Source organism: Chenopodium quinoa, unplaced genomic scaffold (assembly GCF_001683475.1).
Source record: "Chenopodium quinoa cultivar QQ74 unplaced genomic scaffold, ASM168347v1, whole genome shotgun sequence".
NCBI lineage: Eukaryota > Viridiplantae > Streptophyta > Magnoliopsida > Caryophyllales > Amaranthaceae > Chenopodium > Chenopodium quinoa.
In genome coordinates this window covers 355,657-380,239 of record NW_018743285.1, presented here as the reverse complement: position 1 = coordinate 380,239, position 24,583 = coordinate 355,657, and the positions used below count along the sequence as shown (strand labels likewise).

Genomic DNA, 24,583 nt, shown 5'->3' with positions numbered 1-24,583 from the left:
AATCAATTTCATTTAACACTGAAACTCTGTATTTCATTTCACCCAGAAATCTCTTCTGTATTTATTTACAAGCTGTTCTTGATGTTAAAAAATAGCCGCATCAGCAATAAATCATTTTACGCTGATATAATCTATATATCGATTAGTGTTGAACCAATACTCTGTATTATATAGCGAATTGCTAGAAGTATGTTGCAAACTCTAACCCATAACTTGACAATAATTCTTCTAATTTACAAATAACATTATAACTACCTTAACCCCCCCCCCCCCACCCCCTGTCTCTCAACCAAAAAGTTACAGTTAACAAAATTTCAATCAAATTTTTGTCACCTAGGAAGAACTTCGTCCTCGAAATCCAACAACACTTATCTTAGAGGGTCTGTTTGAGGTAGTTGCGCTTGTAAACTTTGAACCCTTGACAGCTTTCTTTGTAGGTTTGAACTGACCAACTACTTTACCAGATTTTGGTTTCGACTGACTTGTTGCTTTTTCATATTTTCCTTTAGACTGAATAGCTGCTTTTCCGAATTTTCCACCGGAGCTTTTCCTTTCAGATGCCTGAGTAGCAAACCTTTTTCCCGCCATACCGGAGGATTTTGCAGAAGCAGGTCTACTACTGCTTTTACCAGGCACAACTGTGGACTTTGCTGGAGCAGCTCTACTACTGTTTTTGCCAGGACCTGTGGATTTTTCTGGAGCAGCTCGGCCTCTGCTTTTCAAAGCAGAAGTCCTAATGACCTTCACATTACTTCCTAGCTGTTGACTTATACGCGTCCTAGCAATATCCCTCCTTACGCTATCTACACTGAGGGATTCCAAGCACTCATTTTTCTTGATAGCCTCCTCAATTCGCGTGGCCAATGGCACATCCCTCTTGGCAACCAAACTGGTTACTTTCCCTAATAAGAAAATGTACAAAATAAGAATGAGATCAATCATCATCAAGGTTATATTGAACATACTCACACAGTCACACACACAAAGCAAGAGAGAGAATATCTTACCGTGATAACAAGGGATGAACGCAAGAGTATTCATCAGCAAATCAGATAATTGACTACAATTAATATCCAGGTATCCACATAACAACATAAGCAAAGCAAGTTTATAAATTCATATCAAGATCACACTTTCTAGGTTCTGTCAAGTCCTTGCAACAGTCGTAGGAAAATCAAGCCATATATCAAATATTGAGCAATCCAAAAGACAAGAACCACTGATTGTACTTCTACACTATCCAATAGAATGCCTAATCTAATGATCATTTAAAACTCAGCCCCTTCAAGTAAGGCACACCTTAAAACCATGCATTGAGCTTCTTACTCATAGGACACTAACGAATATGGCATGGACTGCTTGATGCAGCACCATGTTTAACCTCAGATACCCTTGTTAAATTTTTAATTATGTAATGTGGATCACTTCGATACTTAGCTGAACCCAAAAGAAAATAGGACAGTCCAAACACCACTATTGTGGTTGAGTGCATGTAACGATGAAGTAGAGCGTTGGCCATTGGTTTCATAATTATTTTTAGATTTAAAAAAGTTAATTTATAGATTACAAGAGAACGGAGGAAAATCTGTTTACAAGAGTACCAAGTACAACGATATAAAGAACACAAGTCCTCTAAAAGGTCCTTTTTTTAGGCCATGATTGCCATAGTTAGCTCCAACTTTCAAGTTTCAAAATTTATATTTTTATAATTCCACTACAAATTTGTTGTGCTGGACAAAAAGCTAAACCCAAAACAATCTGAAATGACAGCAGAGAATCAGGCACATTCTCCAATAAAGGGCTAAAACTAAACCAAACAATAAAGGGATAAAGCTAACTGAAGACCCAATATTCAATTATTCACTCAAAAGCAGTAAAACTTAATCCACTATATACTACGTAATTGTTAAGATGGTGTTTGGACTCAAAGGTGGTTTGTCCTTAGCTATTATTTTTTTCTCTTTCTAAAAGAAAACATGTGTACTTGACAGCTTCGTGGGAAGCCTGTGGCCAAGTCAGGTCAGCCAGAGACCTACAAAAAATCTTTAGGCTGGACCCCTCCGGCTTGAAAGACCAAACAATTAGAAGCAGCATCCCTCAATCCCCATCCAAATGGTCATAGACAATAAGAACTGACCTCTGGTCATTACCTGCTAGCAACAGATCCACAATATTGAAAGGCCATATGATTAAAGGCCTTCCCCTATGTATTTCACACATCCAACTAAACAGATATTACTAGTAACAACATGAATGAAAATCAATACTAAGATATATACAAGAGAACAGGCCTTTCCACGTTTAGGCAAAACATTCATCAAATTGGAAAATCAATTATCAATTTCAGTTACAGTTTTTAGGTACCTTTTGCACCCATACGTGCAGTTCTTCCAGTGCGATGGAGATAATCAACCTGCACAATTGTTGATTGAGATTAAATAATTTGGAAGGGAAGAGAGACTCCAAATAACAAATAGAAAGCAAACACTATGCTCTCATACTCACAGAATTCTTAGGAAAGTCAAACATGATAACATGGTCCACATCCAAGTCCAGTCCCCTAGCAGCCAGATCAGTGCAGACCAAAGTGGGACAATCACCATCTTCATCTTTAAATTTTTTGAGATTCTCAACCCTAGATCAAGAATCAAAGAAATGAGTGAATAATCCAATTAATGTACGAGTTTAACATGGCAGTTCTAAAACTGGAAGCAAGAAATATAATTGTGGGTGGGGAATTGACACAAGTATGGACACTTCATCATGGGCCCAAACATACAATTTTTTCATGAAATAACTGAGTCTAACAACTATACATGTATCGTGATGAGCAATGGTAGGCTAGTTTGGGTTGCCTAAAATAAGAATCCAAAGAACATTTGAATTTAGATTCTTCCATAAAAAGCATATTTTTTTCAGCAGTCAATATCACAATGCCTCTAAGAATAAACAGTTCCCTCCTAGAGACCTAGACAATGCATTCAAGGAAAGCATATACAATATTCAGGAAAAAAGGTAGAACTAGCACTATTTTTCTGTGAATATCAAGCCTTCCAAGTGTGCGCAAAAATGATTCCCAAAAAAATATTTGCATTACTTGCCATTCTAAATCCACCCCTCCCTAAAAAATTAAATATGGGAGGAACAAGCAAAGAAATTTTCTGGTTGCAGCATGTCTTGTTTATATCCCCAGATTGTAAACATTGTCCCAAAGTATTGGTGTAGCAAGCGATTTTCAGCTTTAGATTCTCATCAAATGATTCAATAAACCCAATGAAGTGGAACAAGAGCATAATCACTAAAATAGGCTTCAGAAAATTAATTCCATCTGTATTATGCTGGAATATGGACAATTTGGCCACATAGAGATGCTCCAGAAAGGAGCTTCCAGCAAACTCATGACAAAGTCATACAATCAACCACTTGATACACTAAAAGAAACTGACACTTATGAAAACTGCTATTAATTAAGATAGAACCTAAGGTTTTTTCTTTTCATGTTTAGTCATATGATGATGCACTTCCATTAATTACAAATATCTACTCCAAAGTTAGAACTGTTTGCCTTACCTTTGTTCTGCAGGGACTTCTCCATGATAATTAACTGTATAGATTTGATTTTCACGAAGGAAGTGATCGACAGCACGACTTGAATCCAAAGTATTACAGAAGACCATGACTTTATTTCCTTTGGACAGGCTAGGTTCAAGAACCTGCATTGACAATAAAACGAAAAATGAGTGCAATCCATTACAACACTTCTGAATTCAGATGAATTAGATGTGGTATCAGATATACAACTAAGCACTTAAGATCCCATCCCCACAAAAGGCCCAAAAATTCTCAAATAGTTTATTCCTTTGAGGTCTTTACATAAGAGCAGTAAAATCCAAGAGAAAAAATAAAGGCAGGCCAGCTGGTAAGCAGGAAAATAGGCTATCCTCTAGTGAAAAATCTCCTTTCTTCAGCTATTCTAAGAATCATTGTGCTGGCCTATCTTCCGAAAAAAAAAAAAATCTGTTATTTCATTCACTTGGAAGTAGAAAAAAAGGTTAAATGCTAACATCTTACACCTAAAGGATTGAAATTATTGCATGAACGCCATAAAGTTTACTCTAGGGAAGCATGATCAAGAGCATAATAGCCAAAAAGGCACTTGATAGATGATGAAATTTGAAGTCATCATGAGTCATGAGACCTACTTTGGCTACTTGTAATCCTCCATTTCAGAGGAAAATGAACAACAAAAGTTTCCCTTCTGTTACAAATTATTCAGTGGGAAAAAAAAAAAAAAAAACAAATCTCACTAAATCAAAAAATGTAAGCTGAAAAACGGGTGATAAATTCTTAGTCTAGTGCCCTATCTACTTCGTAAAATTTTTAATGTTTCTTAGGCCTTTTAGTTTTAGTCATGCTTGTTCGCACGGTGACCTTTAAGAGTGACATAGATCAATTTTCTAACATAATGATTGTTGCACCTTGAAGCAATTCTTGCACCATGCTTTATAACATCAAATAAGCCTCTTTACTTAGCCTTCACATCCAAGTTAAGCTTCTTTACCAGTCACCATTTAATCAACTAAGATATGATCTTTGATCAAATCTATGCCTTCCTATCAGCTTGTGACTTTGATGTATTCAAACTCAACTCTCACATATTAGCCCCTTTCAATTTCCCTCTCAAACTTTCACTAGTGCCCACTAGACATAGGCCACAAAGAAACAAAAGTGTGTACAAGACTAACCCCAACGAGATCTAATCCATGCCGGGTTTTTTTAGCGCTCAAACTGGCAAGATGGAAATGATATTTGGCTTTTGAGCATTCACATGCTTCCAGGTTCCACCCACCTAGAATTTAAATCTACAGCAAGCAATGCATGCACATACATTGAATACTTTTGTGTGGCTTTGGGCAGGTGGGTTTTTGGACATATGGGACATGTTTGTAACAATAACATCAGAAACAATTATAAGTATGTGGAAAGGGATTATCATGTTCAAAGCAAGAATAATAGAATGAAATCAAATTAGGGTCATTGTCATCAGCCACCATAGGGCACTTGAGGTCATTGTTCATGATTACACAATCAAAAGAAATGCATTACACAAGCTCAAATTGATTCACATTTATAGACCTCATAAAGCAGATTGATGCACTAAAAAAGCAGAAAGCAAGTAAATCACAAGCAAAGTAAGACCAAATGGAAAACTGCACATAAATAAGTGAGCTACAAACAATGAAATGTACGGCATGAACCTGAAGAAATCTCAATTTCAAATTTGTTTTAACTACGCAAACTTTTAGCTATTAGCCTATCACAGTGTTTTTTTTTTTGGGTGGTATCGTGGTACCTCTAACCTAACAATAACCTTCGTGCAATCATTTAAATGATTTAGTTATTATAAAACGTTCCCTAAACCAAGATAAACTAGATAAAATAACGACATATTGTTCCTAACATAAAGAATGAAAGAATCAAATTCCTAAAATGATATTTACAACAACAAAGCCTTAGTCCCAAAATTTTTTGTAACTCAATAATTAATAAAAATAATTCTTTAGGTTTACATGGATAAAACCTATCATAACTGGGCCCAACTTTGGATTTTCTACATCTTAAAGTCTTCCTAGAATAGACTTGAAGGTCAAAATTTAAATCCTTTCCCATTATGCCACCTGACAACATGCCTCACTCATAATTGGAGTTCAGGTACTACATTTCGCGCTGTCTTTTTTTCTCTCCCAGACCTCAGAATCTAGGGCATCATGCCAAATACAGCCAAAACGTCATATCCCATAAGTACCATGCGCAAGACCCTCTGCCAAGTGAAGAATCTGAGACTCCAAGTAGCACCTCCTACAGAGGTTTAAGTCTGAAAAAACAGTATACCCCTAGGTTTTTTAATTTGCAAAAACTTAAGTGATCACTAAGAGCTCAAGGGATGTCATTGCTTTAGATAGAGCAACCCAAGTCTTCCAAATCCAGGAACTAATTTGAAGTTTGTTTACACATAAAGTTAGCTGGGCTTCCATGATCACATTTTTGCAGGGAAGTCCAAAGAATGTTAAAACAGCTTATTCTTCGGAAACAAAAGGATCAAAAAAAACATATGTTGATATTTACAGCAAGCCAGTGGGATGCATAATTTTGAGAGACAAAACCCCAAAAAAAATGTAGGAATACTAACATAAGTTATATAACCTTATATAAAGCAAGATGCAGAATTAATATCATCAAGAGGGAGGTAATATCACATGAAAAAACAAACCTGTAACAGCGCTTCCAGCTTGTTCTCAGCTCCTGCAAGTCTTATAAAATCATGACGAGCAGATGCAACCTTTTTATGTAGCGTTGAAGTGCGCAAATGTGTAACGCCTTGAAATTCCTCATCAACCAGCGTTTGAACTGCCTTTAATCCAATAACTTATTAGTAGCGAAACAATATGAATCTAAAGGTTGCATAACTTGCTGTTAACTTGTGTATCCCCAAACAAATTCCAGAAAGTAGACATTGTAACAAAACTCAACCAACAATATAGTCAAACTTTAACGCAGCAATCATCCAGAGTCAAGGAAGGTACACTAACACTATGGCGTATTGACGTTGTTGGGATAGCAAAGCAATTTTCACAAAACTATCTTGGCTGCTTTTACATGATATCTTAATCATTTGAACTCCTTTTTTTTATTATTATTAAGATATCAACATTAATTTTCCATGCATCAGAGGAAAACATCAATAACCAAAAGGAAAAAGTGAACAGTGGAACTTTTAACAAACCCAGTAACATCAATAAAGAACATACCTTTGTCATTGTTGCAGCAACTAAGACGGTTTGAAACCCAGGGTCATTAGGTTTAGATGCACGATTCTTGAGCGGGGCAAGAAACTTACGAATATCAGGACCGAAGCCATGATCAAACATGGTGTCTGCCTCATCCAAAACCTGACATATTTGTTAAAGTCATTGTTATAAGCGAGTCTAAACTCAAGGAAGTCAATAATTCATTTATATAAATATACTTACCACATATTTGATATCACCATAGACCATATTACCATCCTCAATATGTTGTAAAATCCTCCCTGGGGTGCCAACTACCATATCTATGGGGACATTAAGTGAGTCTTCCTGGGGTCGTAAACGACCACCACCACTTACCATAATAGACCTGAAACGAGCATGATGACTGATGGACTTTGCCACACGGAATACCTGTAAAACCAACCCAAGGTCTAGAATAAAAGTCCATACTCATAAGAACAGATATATCATTCAAAATCTAGTTTAGTGATCAAAAATTCTGAATGTTAGAGAATGAAGTACCTGTTCAGAAAGCTCCCTTGTAGGACTAAGGACAACAGCTCGTGGACGCCTGGGTTTAATCCGGATGCCTGAGATATCTTCATCTCGCCTCAATAGCTAATAAGTTTTAGTATCATTAGCCAATAATAGCATAAAGCATGTAGCACTTTAGCTGAAAAAAAAAAAATTGGACTAAACAGCTAAACTTGCATCATAATTCACAAATTGAAGCAAATATGACTTCTGGTCAGCATAATGCAGAATTAGAAAAACTCTCGGTAACATGAAAAAGATACAGATATACTGTGGGTCAAAAAAGTTTATAATCAAGGATAACGAGTAGTCAAATCTTGGTATTGGTACCAAGCCATTTAGAAAGGTAACAAAATTCTGTTTTAAAAAAGTTGTGAAAAGGTGTCATCAAAACCCCAAATATTGGGTTTATCAATTTAGTGTTTGCTGTTGTCTCATCAAACCCAAATACAAATCTACCTACTGAAAGCATTGTAAAGAAACTAATACAAAGTATGAGACCTCCTCTCTGCCCTCTGCTCCCACCCACCCCCCCCCCACCCCCCCCCCCCCCAAAATCATAAGCTATTCTTGTTACAGATATAGTATTTATATATCTAACAATACACTCCAATTAATGAGTTTCACAATTCTAACAAATAGCACCATGACACCATCAAATATAACCGTCCACTGTACTAAACTAAGAGAATTAGGACTATAAAAATTACTAACTATGACATTCCGAATTCTCTATGACTGCACATTAAACAAATAGCAAAAACTTAGAGTAATACAACAGGTGTATTATACTTCATACAATATTCCCAATTCACATAAACTAAACCTCACAGAGGAGGTGATTTCTATATAAATAGGGGTGTGGCTAATTTTGTAGTAAGCAATACACCCGTTGTAAACCGTACAATAATCAAACACATCATTTCGAGTAATACCCACATCAAATTACCAATAGAACAATCAAAGAAACTAAAAATTGAGCTTAAAATCTTCACCTGAACAATGGGCAACATATAAGCCAAAGTCTTGCCAGACCCAGTATGAGACCCTAAAACCACACTATTCCCTTCAAGAACAGCAGGAATACCAATACATTGAATTTCAGTAGGAACAGAAATACCCATTTCTTCCAAAGCAGCAATTACCTCTTCACTCAACCCCAACTCACTAAAATTTGAAGCCAAACTATTAGCACCACCCCCTTTTTTCTTTGAATTTTGGTTAAAACCCTCTTCAAATTCACCATTATTAACCAAATTAGAAGCAGATTTTGGAGATGGGGTTTTGATTTCTGGGGTTTTAGGGACATCCTTGAGGTGTCTAACCCTTAACTTTTCAAGAAGGATCGATTGTTTGGTGGGGTTAGAGAGTTCTGAAGCAGCTTCAACAGTGGTAATGGAAGAAGAAGAAGAGGAGCAAAGAGGCCTAAACCCTAGTAAAACCCTGTGAGGGTAAGTGAGTTTGCGAAGTGAGCAACAATGTTTAGATGTTAAAGAGAAAAGGGAGCGAGATAATAGATTGGAGGAGAGAGAAAGTGTGAGAATGGTTCTTCCTGTTCCTCCCATGTTTGCTTCTTCCTCGTTTGCAGGTTGAGGATTATGTGTACCACGATGAATCGATGATACTATAGATGAGAGCTAAGAGTGAGCTTTTTCTTTGTCATCCCTTCACCAATTCTTCATATTTTTTTTTTTAGACCAATACATCATTTTACATTTTTACTCCTAGAACTTTGACCTTATTTAACCTAGTTTTAAAGTTTAAGAGCGGTAAGAGCAATCATGTACTTCCACCGTCCCTTTTACATGCCTACTTCTCATCTTACACGAGAATTAAGGAACTTAAAAGTCATTATTGGAAAGTACAAATATGCATGTGGGGTTAGAGAGATATAGGGAGAAAGAAAAGGTAATTGGTAATCATTGAAGAGACGGAGAGATAAAGTATTGGAAAATGATATCAAAAATACAAAAAAAAGAAAAAAGTTAATGACAACTCATAAAAAAGGGGAATATAGTCAAAAAGTACATTCTTTAAATAGAAATAGGCATGTAATTTTGAAACCCCAACAAGAAAAATAGGTATGTAAATAAGGGACGGAGGGAGTAAAAATATTGTGGATTGCTAAATACCGCCAACGTTTTTTATCAAACCACCAACAAAAGTGATGAAGAGACAAAATTACCCTTATTCATCCCCACTTTGCTTTCTCTCTCCTAAGTGCATCAAGCCTCAAACTCAACCACCACAAAAGCAACCACCATTGCCACCACCACTCACACCACCACGACCACCACCCACGCCACTACAACCAAGACCACCACCACCCACCATCACTGCCCACAACCACTGCACCAAGAGGTGCCAGATTTCTTTTTTGTTGTTGAAATCCCAAAAGAACCAACAACAATCATCAGTCATCGGAAATACGACCCACCACCTTCCCTCGTCGGCGGGAGGGTGGCGATTGTCTTTTAAATCCGGCGACTTGCACAACCGGTGCGCAAAACCGGTCACCCGGAACGATAATCGTTTTCCAGCGTCGGTTGACCATGGTAACCGGCGTCCATAACCGATTACCATCCCGGGTGACTGGTTTTGCACGCCGATTGACCACGGTAGACCAGCGTCCAAAACCGGTTACCGTCTCAGGTGACCAGTTTAACACGCCGATTGACCACGGTGAACGCCGGAGATTATTAAAAAAAAAAAAAGATCAGAGCAAAGTGACGAACTTGTTTTTCAATTCCAATCATCGTGATGCCGGTTCATCACCTCCAATCCTCGTCGCCGCTATCCTTCCACCTCCAACATTCGGTCGTCGCTTCTCTTCACCTCTGATGTACAACTGCTATTTGTGGTTGATGGTGGTTTGGATGTGGTGGTTGTGGCCCTTATGGGTGATGAGAGAGAAAAAAATAAAAGAGGAAGAGGAAGATGGGGTGGGGGTATAGTAAGGGTATTGGTGTCCATTCACCTTAAATGTTGGTGATTTTGATAAAAATTGTTGGCGGTATTTAACACCCCCCCCCAAAAAAAAATATTTGATCACGGGTGTTGAGTATCACCCAAAAAAAAAGAATTGATGTTATAATTTATAAAATGCACTTAAAATTTGGGATTAATCCAATAATAGTTACATACTCAAAAGTCAAAGCTAGTTAGTAAACCATGCATAAGTCGAAGTGATGCACTAATCAAAACATATACAATACAAAAAAAAAAAAAAATAATAATAATAATTCATTTAAATAGAGACCATGCTAGGTTGTCAGCTATTGAATTGCGTCTTTTTTTTTTTTTTAATTGAGGCAAATGAAAACCATTAACTTGGGGTGTGTTTGGCATCATTGCCGTTTTTTGTTTTTTTCTCCCAAAATAAAACAAAACAATGTTTGGTAAAATAGCTTAGAAAACAACGTTACACTTATTTTGGAGAAACTAAAACGGTAAACCTAAAAAATCTCAAAGCAGTTTTGGAGGTTCTGTTTTAAAAAAAAATTAAACACTATCAAAACCCACGCTCATATCTCCTTCAATATTTCATCTTTCTTCCTCAAACCCTAATTATTCTCTAGATTCAAGGAGCAATCAATTACGGAGCCTTCTCTCTCTTTTATCTTAATTTCCTTTGTAATTACCATACGTTTCTCCCCATTGTTCTTACTATGTGTTTTGTTGGTGAAATTGGTTGAATTGAATTTCTTTGATCAAAATTGTTTATCTTTGTTCTTAATTTTTTCTGAATTTTTAATTGTTCTTTGTATAATTTTTATACAAATTTTGGATTATTGTATTTGGGTTCATAAAAGTTCAGTACTATTGCCATTGAATAAAATCGCCTAAGTGGTGATGAGATTTGGTTCTTGAGAAGGTATGAATTTTTAATCTCATCACCACTGGAAATTTTTTATAGTTGGTACTATCGCCATTGTAAATTTTCGAATACGGGCAATTATTTAATCTTCTTACTATTACCATTGTTAATGGTGACTAAGTTTTAATGGTGACTAAGTTTTATTAAGTAGAGGGACTGAAGAGAGGGGATAGAAAATGGTGATTCTGGCTTTTGCACGACGTGTAAAAGCAGGGGTTATTGTTTTTGAATTTGGAACTTTTTATTTTACTCTGTAATTATTTTTTCATGGATTCTTTTCTCAAGGTTAACAGTGGTTCTTCTATAATAATAATAGTTGATTGAAGTAATACCTATATAAAATAGAAGTAGGTAGTATATAAGAGTTAATTGCAAACTCAAAACTGCTGGAATAGAAATAGTTTCAAAAAACAAACAATAAAAAACTGAAATCAGTTTTCAGTTTTTAAAAAACAAAAAACTGAAAACAAAAAACAATGCCAAACGAATCCTTGATTAGTGGCATTAAAAACCGTAAATTCATTTATTTATATGTACAGAGTGTTTGATTGAACCCACTAATTTCAATCTTGAAATATTTAATTGAACCCACTAATTTCAATCTTTCTTCTCATCACATGAAGCCATAAAGGTACATCAATTAAATGAGTATTATCATGTTTGAATCGTGTTTCATATGAAAACTCAAATTCAAGCAATTAAACTCTTCTATTGTTACTTTTTTTTTTTTTTAAAAAAAAAAATCATGTGAGAACCTAATATTAAAATGAGAACAAGGAATCAATATGGACCCTTAGATCATCATAACCGAGTGGATAAGGTGTTCCCTGGCTCATTAATGACATTTTCGTAATTCTGCAGTTTTTCAAACTTTTTTTACCGTTTATTCACTTTTAAAGCAATTTCATTTACTTTTACTTATTTTTCATTTTCTTTTAACATTAAATTAATGAAAATTTATGCAAAACAATTCTTTAATCATGCATTGAGATTGAAATTAAATTTTGTTATCAAAGTTGTTACTTGATGATAATCAATATATTTTATTATTCATTAAAAGTAAAATTAAGTTGTGCAAGGGATTTGGATAATTAGGTTCTTTTTTTTTGGAAAGATAGGTATTTACTTTTGAAGTAAAATAATTTATTTTAATAATATTTTGTTTTACTTTTAACGTATGAATTTGGTTCGAAATTCTCATTTTAGAATTGGTTCTCATTGGAACTTGATCCTATATCTATCCCGATTAAGTTTGGGGTAATTTAATTAAGTTTTAAATTATACAAGTTTGATAAAGGCAAATACAAACTCTTACAAGCTTTTATGGGCTAATAATTGGATAATTTGTCAAATGTAAGCCTTGGACGAATTTTACACCATGTTGAACTAGCTTGTATTTGAATACGTTCTTTTTGAAATGAGCCTTCGGAAGTTGAGCACCTATTTGACTATTTGTTTGATTCAGGGTTATTTACCAAAAGAACAACATTTTCATTTTGTATGACTTGCTTATTAGTCGTGACCATTGCAATGCTTTTCAAAATTAAAGCGTTGCATGATATACACAAAAATGATTTCCTTAAATGGAGTTACTAAAATATTTTCATTTAATTATAATTTGAAAATATGATATGCTATAATGTTTGAATAGGATAGTAGGATAGGATCACATGGAGGGGACCTTTTTTCTTCAAGGAAGCACAACGATGAATGTTAACAAATACTTTGTATAACTTTTGACACTATTTAATACACCTACCAAATTTTTAATATTGGATTTTCAAATTACATAAAATTTCAAACTTTTGAATATTTATTGCAAAATTTTAAATTACTATGATTTTATTTAAAAATAAACTCGTGTAAATTAACCACATTTCATAAATAAGGGTCTGGTATGTTCACCTTATTTTCACTTATTTCAGGTCTAATAAGCTTAGTTCAAGAAAAATAAGTTATGATAAGGGTTGCCTAAGTTCAATTTACAACTAAAATAAGTTTTTAATAAGGTCTAATAAGTTTAGATAAGATCAGATAAATTCATATAAGATCAAATAAGTTCAAATAAGTAAAAATCAGGTGAATATAACACATCCTAAGAAAAACCATAGCCATATCTCAAACCTCATGATTTTTTTGGTCCAATATTCGTAGGCCACAAACTTGGAAGTAAGAGGGAGGGTTAAGAAGATCATCACCTCCAAGTACGTAGGTTGTACGTAGTTATTGGGCATATTGAATTAGGGCCAATGTGGGTTGAAAATAGGTAGGGTCAAAAGAGGGTCACTTTTGTATTAATCCAAGTCATGGTTTAATTTGATAAGTGGACCTATAAATGAGCAAGTAAACAAAATGTGAAGGAGAGAGACTAAGAGAAAAAAGTGAGTACACGTGTATAACACTACTAAATTATACATGCTATTTTTTAATTAACAACTAGTGTGTGGCTCGGGCGTTTACCAGTTTGCTACTTTAATTAAACTTGTGATTATATATATTCAACTTTTTTGGTGTCTTTTTTTTTTGTTCCATTTTTATTAGTCCTTGTGACTTGCACTTATATACATTTATTTTCATATTTATAACATGGTTGCTAATTGGCATAGATGGTTAAATAACCATCTTTCCTTACAGGAGGTTAGGTGTTCAAATCTACTTAGCCTAATGCTTTTATATGGAGTAATAATGTCGTGGCATAATGATTAGGGTTGATTGAGTAATGATGTGGCATAATGAGAGATTGAGTAGGTGACGTGACGTAATTGAAAGGGTATACGTGACACATATACTTTCTTAGGAACGCCTTTTAATATATTAGTATAGATAAATGCCTATATTCATCAAATTAAGCTACTGTATCATTTTGACCTTGTCTAACAAAAACTCTTTACTTTAACTCAAACCGTATACACATTCGATCATCCTTTTAATAACTAGGTTTATCTCTCAATACACTAATTGATAAGATTCATACGAAGTACCTTTAACACAAACTCTATATACATAGAATACCATGTCCAACAAAAAAAAGTCTACCTCAAAATCTCTCACTTGACCAAGATTTATACATAAAACTATTGAGTCCATGAACAAACCGACATATGAATGAAAAGTGTTGTCTCACATTAAGAGAACGTAAAAGAAATATAGAGTATTGGAATGTGTATCCCACATAGAATAAATTAAAAGAGAAAGTTATGTACACATTATTTTTAAAGCTAGGAGGAACCATCTTGGACTAATAAAGAGGAATCTAGTGACGGATGTGACCTAAACCTGTTTAACATGATATCTTGAAGAAAAGTAAAAGTTATGTTCACCTTATAAGGCCAGGAGAGTCGCCGTATAATATTGAGGTGAAACCTTATTGGACTTATAAAGTGGACTCTTATAACGAATGTTTCTCATGCCGGTTTAATACCTCTAGGAAGTAGGAAGGAATTAACGTTAGAGCTCTACATGTGAGCACTAAGACTTGCTTGATGTACACAAATTGACCACTCACCTTCCTCCAATCCTATAATCAATAATGAATTTGTATTCTTGCTAATTGGGTTATGTCTTTGGAGAGGAAAGTACGGAGCATTAGTTTGATTCATTCACGATTTAGGCACACATGGCCTAAATCTAATCTAAGTAATAAAAAACAATAATTGTTTTTTATACCATAAAAAAAAAAAAAAAAAAAAAAAGAGAAAGAAAAAAAGAGTTGTATAACTGATGTGTGATTGTGTGATGCACAGAATATAGATTACTACACAGACTCTAATCAGTTCTGGGGTCCACCATATTTATACTTTATTATTATAAGCAGCCATAATATTAATTAGAGTATCCTAGATCTCAATCATTCCTTGATTAAAAATTAATTTCTTACCTACATGTATGACTTCCCCTTAATTCTACATGTTGTACTATTAAATATTGATTTATTTGTAAATCTGCATGTATACTTTAAGAGACTTTTTTTTAAGTGATAACTCAATTAAATTAAATCCTTAAAACGACTTTATACACAAAAAAATATCTTTACATTTTAACATAACTTTATAAGTGGAAAATAAAACTGTAAATATTAACTTTAAAAGCGGTGTATATGAAATTCAATTTTTAGTATTAGGTGAGTAATACTTTCAAACTTTAAAGATTCGTATGTTTATTTTTACTAAATTTAATTTGACTTTTGTATATTCACTTATTTTTCATTGACCTTTTTTTTGAAAGATCTCTAATAAACTACAGAGTATTTCAATAAATATTACTTAAATAATTTATTTTTTTTCTTACTAATTAGCAATTGTAATATTAATACTCAGTAATAAAAGTATAATCGTAATATAATCTCTAGTTCAGATTAATCGCAAGTTTGATTTTTATACTGTTTAAGTGTTCATATAACTACTTGATTGCGGAGTATATTGTATACCAATATACCAAAAAACTATTAATGGTATATAAAATGACTTTGGACTAATCTTTAAGTAAAATTTTATATATCAACTTTTATATTATGCAAAAGTTAATGGTCATAGTTGCATATTAACTTAGGCCTTGTTTGGTTGATATATGAATTAAATTCTCATAGGAAATTGCATTTCATGGAAAGTTATTTTCCTAATGAAATTCCTAGGAATTTCTTAAATTTATTTAGTTGACAATGTGGAAATTTAGAAATTCCATAAATTTTGATTGATCTAGGGGAGGCTAGGTAATTTATTTCCCTTATTTTGTGAAAGTTGAAATTCCCATGAATTTCTACGTCCCTCATTTTTGCCTTTTTGTATCGACCAAACAATTCCTTAATTTATTAAAAACCATAAATTTTTACTTCCCACATTTTATGTTGTCAATTAAATAAGGCATTATGTGCTATGTACCAATCAAAGTGTTGGGAAATCTAAAATAGAAATTTTAGGGAGTAAAAAAATTAACCGTTCGTTTCGATTTCTCTCTCTTAAAAAAGGTATCAGTAGTTGTCTGCTGGCAGTATCTCAGAGCTTAACTCTGTCTTGTAGTTGGAAAAAAAAAAAAAAAAAAAAAAAAACACTCTTGTATAGCAGAACTGTACAAAGTTGGTTGTCAAATTAGACCTGTTATCTTTCTTTCTCAAATCTTAACTATTTAAGTTGCTTAAATAGTTTATTTTGTTGGGTTAGAAACTCTAAATTTTGCTCAATTTTTTTGTGATTCAAGATCATTTGAAGAGCTCAAAATGGAATTTTGCAACTTCTAGGAGAATTCTTTAGCCGCCTTCATTGATGGGTATGTGAAGAAAAATTGATTTTATAAAAATAAAATTCTGGGTTTTATTTATATGTAGAAAAAAGGAAAAAAATATCTGGGTTATTTAAGTTTTGTGGTTGAGAATTGTTATTACGCAATAAGAAAAAAATATTGTGATCTATATTAATTCTATCTGTTTTGGATATGGAAGTATAATTATTTTGTTTTGCACTATTTTTTGAGCTTTTGGAATTTCTTTGTTTCCAAATCTCTTTAGAAATTTTGGAACTGATTCGTGCAATTATTGATGTGAGTTAAATTTGGATTTTGGAGTATAGTTTGTATATACTTGAATTATGTTCGAACTTGCTACTGTAGTTGATCTCAAATTCTCAATGATTGGATTGAAGTGTTCTGAGCATCTTTGAACTGAATTCATGCAATTATAGCTGTTGCCAACTTGAACATTGATACTTGGTATTTGTTTTCGAGTCGAATTCGAGGCTGAGCTTGTGTGTAGGTTTGTTTATAAGTTGTTTGAATGTTGCAGAATTGGAGAAGCATGTATAATTGTATATAGAAGCATATTGTGAAAGTTGCTGTCCATTGCCACTATAGTTGCTGGTTTTCCATTGTCCTTTGGTATTTATTTTGGACTTTCGGTCTTTCGCGATTGTGCTGAGGAAGTTGGGGCTACTACAGCAGCTTATACACCATTCAAGAGGGGTATTGAGATTGTTAGGTACTAGTACTTGCTGAGGAAGTTGGGGCAGCAACAACATCTTATACACAATTCAAGAGGGGTATTAAGATTGTTAGGTACTAGTACTAATCAATGGCTTCGGTTAATGAGGATACCGAGAATAAAGGGAGTATGTGGGATTTGGATCAGACCCTCGATCAGCCCATGGATGAAGAGGCAGGAAAGCTTAAGAATGCATACCGAGAAAAGGTATGATAGAGCATATGTTGCAGTACTTTTAAATGAGATTGTTACCTCACTAAAGGTCTTGTATGCTTGTTTTCATGATTTATATGAAGTTTTACATAGCAATTTCATGTATACTTGGATGGCAGATGTTTACCTAGACCAAGTAAATAACTGTGTGGTATCTTCTTACTGCAAGACCTTATGAAATATGAAGTGTTGTTGCAGAAATTTTCAACGCTAGTGCTTCTACGGTTGGCATTCCAAAGTCTTGGGGTAGTGTATGGAGACTTGGGCACATCCCCGTTGTATGTTTTCTACAATACATTTCCGCATGGAGTGAAACATCATGATGACGTGATCGGTGCACTTTCGTTGATAATATACTCCCTCACCCTTGTCCCACTGTTGAAGTATGTTTTCATTGTCTGCAGAGCAAATGATAATGGTCAAGGTACTAATCAAACCTCTCTGTGGCTTTCATTTTATTATGATTTAAGTCATAAATTGCTGAAGTGATGACATTCATGCACAATACGCATCTCATACTTTTGTTTAAAGCTACTTTGATTGTCTTCTCATATTGTAATGCTACAAATGTAGACACGCTTTGCACAGTGACAAGACATATCTAGTTCTTGTAATGTTATTAATATGGGGTTGCTGAATTTAATACTCAAAGGAAGATGCCAAATGTTCTTAGTTATATTTTCACAATCCGTCTCTTTTCTCGACATTTTATACTATCACTTTAGTTTCATGACACTACTTATTGGATATGTGGTAGTGTGGTACTACTAATGTGGATTGCCCTCACAGACAACTAAATGCTATTTACTATATTCATAAATCTCAAGTACTTAACCTAAATTGCAGCTTGCAAATCCATTGCCCAATATGTCTAGGTCCTTGCAGCATATTTCTCTTACTCTGGTATTTACTATTGGAATTCTCAGTCATAATCTATACTTTACTTTTAAATCTATTCAATATGTAAAACATGCTAAGATTGATAGTTATGAGTCTTACGACGTATAGGAATTATATTATAGAATCAATCGTTTATGTTTCTATTGAGATAATGTTGGTTCTAAACTCCAATTGAGATGCCTAAAACATTTGCAGCAAATACCTGATATGTTCTTTTTCTCCAGTAGGGACAAGTGTAACTGTGCAATAATATGTGTTTGTGTTACCCTATTGAATGTTATTGTGATTATTTCATCTAAGCTGCATATATTATAAGTTTGGGTATAAGGCTATGATTTTGTTGATGTTACTGGTGCATATTATAAGCGCTTTCTTGAGAACTGGGGGTCCACTACTCTGCATGTCAAAGGTGTACTTAGTGGCAGTAAGCCAGTAATAGTATCGAGGGACTGATTACTTGATATAATTTATAATTTCTGCTCTATTCATCTAATATTGATAAGGAATATTTATTTATCTGGTGCAGGGGGTACATTTGCTCTTTATTCATTGCTATGTAGACATGCTGATGTAAATACAATTCCGAACCGGCATAGAACAGATGAAGATTTAACTACATATAGTCGCTTTAAGCTCCAAGAAAAATCATTTGCCTCAAAAACCAGGCAATGGCTAGAGAAATATTCATCCAGAAAAAATACTCTACTTCTCCTTGTTCTTGTTGGTACTTGCATGGTAATTGGAGATGGAATCCTCACTCCAGCAATATCAGGTATATGCTGAACTCCTAACACACCATTGCATTCTGGATATTTTATATTTACATGTTAAGTGTAAGGATATAAATCCAATGCCGCCAAGAACGTATACTAATGCATGTTGAGATATAAGCGAGTAATGGAGAATAAATGGTTGATTATGTAGTCTACCTCACTACGCTCTTTCTCTTTGAAAGATGCAGTTGTTGACCTGACAGCTAATGCACTATAGGGTTTGAGACTTGAGAGGCTATGAAATCATATAACTGAAATTGTGGACTAATTTCAACGACAGAGGTGTTGAATTTGTGAAATTAAAGTTTTCTTGGGTTGAATCTTGAATGTTCAAATGACATCTCATATATGATCTTTTTTTACTTGCTGGACTTGCTGGCACATACTTTCAACACCTCTCGTGACTTCCTGAGACTGGATTTCCCTTTTTAATAAACTAGTCCTTGACCAAAATAGATGTGACATTGTGACCTCAGCCATTGTATTTTGTATGTAGTTATTGCTATTAGATGATGCAAGTCACTGATGATGATGACTCATCAATTCCCCTCTTTTGCCTGAAGAACACTACATGAAGCTGTCAAAAGCCTAAGATTTACTTCAACCATCTATTTGGCATCAACTTTGTCCCATGTTATCCTTGCTATTTCCCCTTTAGAACTCACAATGAAAAATAGAAACAGGGGGGAGGGGAGAAGGATATCTTAATGGTTTAAAAACTAAAAAGATATTATTCTGGGAACTATGATTATAAAGGTGTTTATGGAGCAGGATGCGCAGCAGAATAGAAAGAAATCTGTCAGGAAGTCATAAATGTTTATATGTTTTCTTCTTGGGCTTGTGTTTATTAAGTTTATTGAATAAAAAAATTATTAAATCTTTCCAACTTATTTTACTAAATGTGGATTCATATAGTTTTCTTAGTTTCTACATATTACCGTAAAATCAATTCCTTTAAGATTTATCAACGTTGTCAAAGACATTTTATAGCATCTTTACACTCTTCTACGAATATATTCATCCACTAAATCTTTTTCTGTTTGTAGTTCTTTCAGCTTCTGGTGGGATTAAGGTTGCCCACCCCAATTTGAGTAACGGTTGTCCCCTCTTCCTCTCTTTGACTTGTTTAGTATTTCTTTTAATGTGATCTTTATGGAAAAATGTTGAGCAGCAATTATTTCCAGATTTTTACATTTTTTTTCTGGTTTGCAGATGTGGTTGTGCTTGTTGCTGTTGTGATACTGGTGGGTTTGTTCAGCTTGCAACATTATGGTACTGATAAAGTTGGGTGGCTTTTTGCACCAATTGTGCTACTCTGGTTTCTCATGATTGGAGGCATTGGTGCATTCAACATATGGAAATATGATAGCAGTGTACTGAAAGCTTTTTCTCCAGTCTATCTGTATCGCTATCTCAAAGGAGGGGGAAAAGATGGATGGACCTCTTTAGGAGGAATCATGTTAAGTATAACTGGTAAGAAACTACCAAAAAAAAAAAAAAAAAAAACCCTTGCTTTGCAAATTATCTCATTAAAAAGTTGTTGCTATGTCTTCATGCTTTTTTAAATTGATAGCAAAGATTCAAAATTTAATACAAGATTTGCTGTTCAATCCTCAATTGTAAAAATGACAGGGACAGAAGCACTGTTTGCTGACTTGGCTCACTTTCCGGTGTTGGCTGTACAAATAGCATTCACAGTAATTGTATTCCCCTGCCTTCTTCTAGCATATTCAGGACAAGCTGCTTATCTAGTAAATCATCAAGACCATGTGGTAGATGCATTCTATCACTCAATACCAGGTTTACTCAGCTCGACCTTTCTTCTTCCCGTTCATATACATTTGCAAATAATAATATCAGATTATATAACCTAAAAAATTAAATGTAAGGATGAAGGGGATTGATGTAGGGGGCGGGTTCCACAATTTTGTGAAGTTGCCAGTTTGTGGGGTTATATACGTACAACTCAAAGGACCAGGATATAGTAACTACAACTATACTTGCATATAGTAACTACAACTATATTAATTTGGTTAAGTTTAAATTAGAAATAAAGGGAGTGGCATAAAGTTAGAATTTCAATTATAATTAACTTGTCTTTTTTCTTTTTATAATTAATTATTGACATTTAGAGATTTGAGTGATAATGGAAAACAAATATTTTTCTAAAGGACGTGCATGACCTTTAGATATTCACAAGGGACTTTGCATATCCAATTAGCACAATTATTATTAATGGGCTGATAGTGCACTTTAGAAAGAAAAGAAAGGTGTTTTTAATAAAGTAGTTTGGCTGACATATGAAGAGAACATTTAAAAAATGATTGTCTTTTGTAATAGTAGTCCTGAGTTGCCATACATAGGATGCCTATGTATCTATATACTATGTTAATGAATTTATGCTAATAGTAGATATGAGTGTCAGGGTGTGACAATGATTGTCCCAAATCTGAAAAACAGCAATTTACCAAGCCTGGACACATAGTTTGGTAACTTTTAGAAGGATTGACTTCTGTAAAAGAACATGAGGGGAGAGAATAAAAGACCATTACAGGTTCTTTAGTTATTATTGGGTAATTGGGTGTCGTTCCATGGGTTCGGACTATGATTGTAAATATCAAGACAACTAGACAAGTGTAAAATCGCAATCAACTGGAAATAAACTAATTTGTGTTATTCAAATGAGGTCTGTGATATAATAAAGATACAGTTGTCTTTCTTGATTGTCATGCTTGAGATATTTTTTTAAATTGCAGATAGCATCTACTGGCCAGTCTTCGTCATAGCAACTTTGGCCGCCATCGTTGCAAGTCAGGCAACCATATCTGCAACGTTTTCAATTATAAAGCAGGCTCTTGCTTTAGGATGTTTTCCAAGAGTTAAAGTAGTACACACTTCCAAGAAATTTCTCGGGCAAGTATACATTCCAGATATCAACTGGATTCTTATGGTCCTTTGCATAGCTGTAACTGCTGGATTTAGGAACCAAAATCAGATTGGAAATGCTTATGGTGAGTTTGATTCTTTTGTCTTTTGTCCCTTTTTTGCATTTGTTATGAAGTTATTGTGTGCTTGTGGCTTCTCTTTTCCATTGGCTTTTCCTTGTAGGGAATTATTTTTGCATTGCCTCGGTTCTAAATCTAACTTATTGACGATTCAGGAAAATTCCACTTAACTGTAAATGAGATGACCAGTGTTATCTAATACTCTGATAATGGAACACACATACTGGTTTGGTGGAACACTTTGGACTAATTTAACATAATAAGCTAGCAAATATCGTTCTGCGTATTAGGGATGACAAATAAACATAAGTCATTTCTTATCACAAACTGTAACAAATAATATGCTAAATAATATTAGGAAAACTCCTTTAGCTAATCCTTGAGTGGTTAATGGACTACTAGAAAATATACTGAGTATCTTTTCAAAAGCTTTTAGATAAATTACTGGCATCTTTACTGTCAATAAGAATCAACAATTTAATTCTCTTGAATTCTGATGTCAGGCTTTGTGGTAATGTAAGTTTCAATATCTTCAAGATTATTGCCTACCCTGTGGAGGTGTGCTAGACATTTTCTCTAATGTCTAACAGTGCTTTGACCATGATTGAGCTAGAATAATTCTGGCTGATAGCCAGCTGAAATTTCTGTATCTTTCCAACTTTTATATAATGTAAGGGGTGTTAAATTAATCTGTGTCACCATATAAAATCTATGCATTTTGGTATCAGCATCTCAGCATCTTCTTTAATTGTTGAGAATCAAAATTTTGTAAAATGTGATCGGGAATTTCCAGAAGACTGGATACATTGATAGCTATATGTCATTCTGTTTTCTGTAAAAGTTCTGTTTTTGACAATATTGCTGCACCTGAACAGAATAGTGCTTTTCAGTCTTCCAGTCTCTCATCAAAGTAACTTTAAACTTGGTGCATCTTCATGTGTTGACAGGTACAGCAGTTGTGATAGTCATGTTAGCCACCACATTCCTCATGATTCTAATCATGTTGCTGGTTTGGCGGTGGCACTGGATACTCGTCTTGATCTTCACTGCTTTGTCATTACTGGTGGAATTAACCTACTTCTCAGCTGTTCTCTTCAAAATTGATCAAGGTGGATGGGTCCCCCTTGTCATTGCAGCTGCCTTTCTCATTGTCATGGTGGTTTGGCACTATGGAACTGTGAAGCGCTATGAGTTTGAAATGCATAGTAAGGTCTCGATGGCTTGGATTCTTGGCCTTGGCCCTAGCTTAGGGTTGGTAAGGGTACCAGGAATTGGACTTGTGTACACCGAGCTAGCCAGTGGTGTCCCCAGTATTTTTTCTCACTTCATCACCAACTTGCCGGCCATCCATTCAGTAGTTGTTTTTGTATGTGTAAAATACCTTCCAGTGTATACAGTCACAGAAGATGAGAGATTTCTTGTGAAGCGGATTGGACCTAAGAACTTCCATATGTTCCGTTGTGTTGCGAGGTATGGTTACAAGGATCTCCATAAGAAAGATGATGATTTTGAGAAGAAGCTCTTTCATAATCTCTTCACGTTTGTTCGCCTTGAGTCTATGATGGAGGGGTGTACTGATTCTGAAGAGTACAGCAGTATATATGGTCAGCAAACAGCTGAGTCTAGAGACTGCCTGTTGGATAATGGCACAACAATAATGACTGAATTCGAGCACACAATTGAATCAGGAGATTCCATTATGCCTGTCAATTCTCCTTTGCGACTACTACAATTTAGGCCAAGGTCGTCCGGGCAGACTAGCAGCCAAAATGAAATTGATGAATTGGAGTTCTTGAATAGTTGTAGAGATGCTGGGGTGGTGCATATATTGGGCAACACTGTGGTGAAAGCAAGAAAAGATTCAAGGTTGTATAAAAAGATTGCTGTTGATTATATTTATGCGTTTCTTAGGAAGATTTGTAGAGAGCATAGCGTGATCTTTAATGTCCCGCATGAGAGTCTGTTAAACGTTGGTCAGGTATTTTATGTATAACATTATTCAATTTCATCAATAAGGGAAAAAAAGTAATAATTTTTTTGTCATCAATTCATACGATAAGTACAAAATCCATTATTACCCCATTTACTCATTTGGAGAGCTACAAATGAGCAGAATATAAATCACATCCTTGTACAACTACAAAAGATACGCTATACAGGAACCCAGACTAGTAAAGTCTTCACAACATGAAGAGCCAACACAAACTGGTAAGAGTCGTTTCGTCAGTAAAATCTTCACAACATGAAGAGCTAACACAAATTGTAAGAGTAGTTTTGTCTCTTTTTAGCTAGCTAAATTTTAAGGAAAATTTGTCAGAAAGGTCCTTTTAAGTAGCCATTTTTGTTGCAAAGTTTCTTTTATAAAAAAGATGACACAAAAGGTCCTTTTATTGCACTTTGGTTGCGGCGAAGGTCCTTTGACCGGTATTGACTTCTTTTTTTCAGACCAAAAAAAGTCACATGCACCACTTAAAATCCTTTTTCCCCCCTTTACCCTCTGACCA

General features: G+C 34.5%; 2 protein-coding genes across 4 annotated transcripts; one reads left to right on the top strand and one right to left on the bottom strand.

Moving 5' to 3' along the window:
* Positions 1-6: 6 nt before the first annotated feature.
* LOC110735641 (DEAD-box ATP-dependent RNA helicase 39-like) lies at positions 7-9,166 on the bottom strand. Its single transcript, XM_021915831.1, has 9 exons — positions 8,339-9,166; positions 7,332-7,427; positions 7,032-7,220; positions 6,810-6,950; positions 6,272-6,412; positions 3,571-3,713; positions 2,506-2,635; positions 2,365-2,413; positions 7-902 (listed from the first exon to the last, which is right to left on the bottom strand). The coding sequence occupies exons 1-9, from the start codon at positions 8,906-8,908 to the stop codon at positions 334-336; spliced, it is 2,028 nt and encodes a 675-aa protein (XP_021771523.1). The 5' UTR covers positions 8,909-9,166; the 3' UTR covers positions 7-333.
* Positions 9,167-16,176: 7,010 nt separating this feature from the next.
* LOC110735640 (potassium transporter 10-like) lies at positions 16,177-24,126 on the top strand. 3 transcript variants are annotated; one of them, XM_021915828.1, is made up of 9 exons: positions 16,178-16,482; positions 16,994-17,395; positions 17,600-17,825; positions 18,828-19,073; positions 20,121-20,171; positions 20,287-20,547; positions 20,707-20,874; positions 21,831-22,085; positions 23,027-24,126. In XM_021915828.1, exons 2-9 carry the CDS (start codon positions 17,279-17,281, stop codon positions 24,070-24,072), a joined length of 2,370 nt encoding a protein of 789 aa, XP_021771520.1. In that variant the 5' UTR covers positions 16,178-16,482; positions 16,994-17,278; the 3' UTR covers positions 24,073-24,126. The 3 variants fall into 3 exon arrangements, with proteins under 3 accessions (XP_021771522.1, XP_021771520.1, XP_021771521.1); XM_021915830.1 differs by lacking the exon at positions 20,121-20,171 and having other exon boundaries at positions 16,177-16,482; XM_021915829.1 differs by lacking the exon at positions 16,178-16,482 and having other exon boundaries at positions 16,572-17,395.
* Positions 24,127-24,583: the final 457 nt, after the last annotated feature.

Bases quoted from the DNA above. Each gene is read 5' to 3' on its own strand.
- LOC110735641 (XM_021915831.1), bottom strand. From the start codon at position 8,908: ATGGGAGGAACAGGAAGAACCATTCTCACACTTTCTCTCTCCTCCAAT. The intron at 7,428-8,338 runs GTGAAGATTTTA...AAAACTTATTAG, and splicing joins ATATGTTGCCCATTGTTCAG to CTATTGAGGCGAGATGAAGA. The intron at 3,714-6,271 runs GTTTGTTTTTTC...TTGTCAATGCAG, and splicing joins AGCTGGAAGCGCTGTTACAG to GTTCTTGAACCTAGCCTGTC.
- LOC110735640 (XM_021915828.1), top strand. From the start codon at position 17,279: ATGGCTTCGGTTAATGAGGATACCGAGAATAAAGGGAGTATGTGGGAT. The intron at 19,074-20,120 runs GTATATGCTGAA...TTCTGTTTGTAG, and splicing joins CCTCACTCCAGCAATATCAG to TTCTTTCAGCTTCTGGTGGG. The intron at 20,548-20,706 runs GTAAGAAACTAC...TAAAAATGACAG, and splicing joins AATCATGTTAAGTATAACTG to GGACAGAAGCACTGTTTGCT.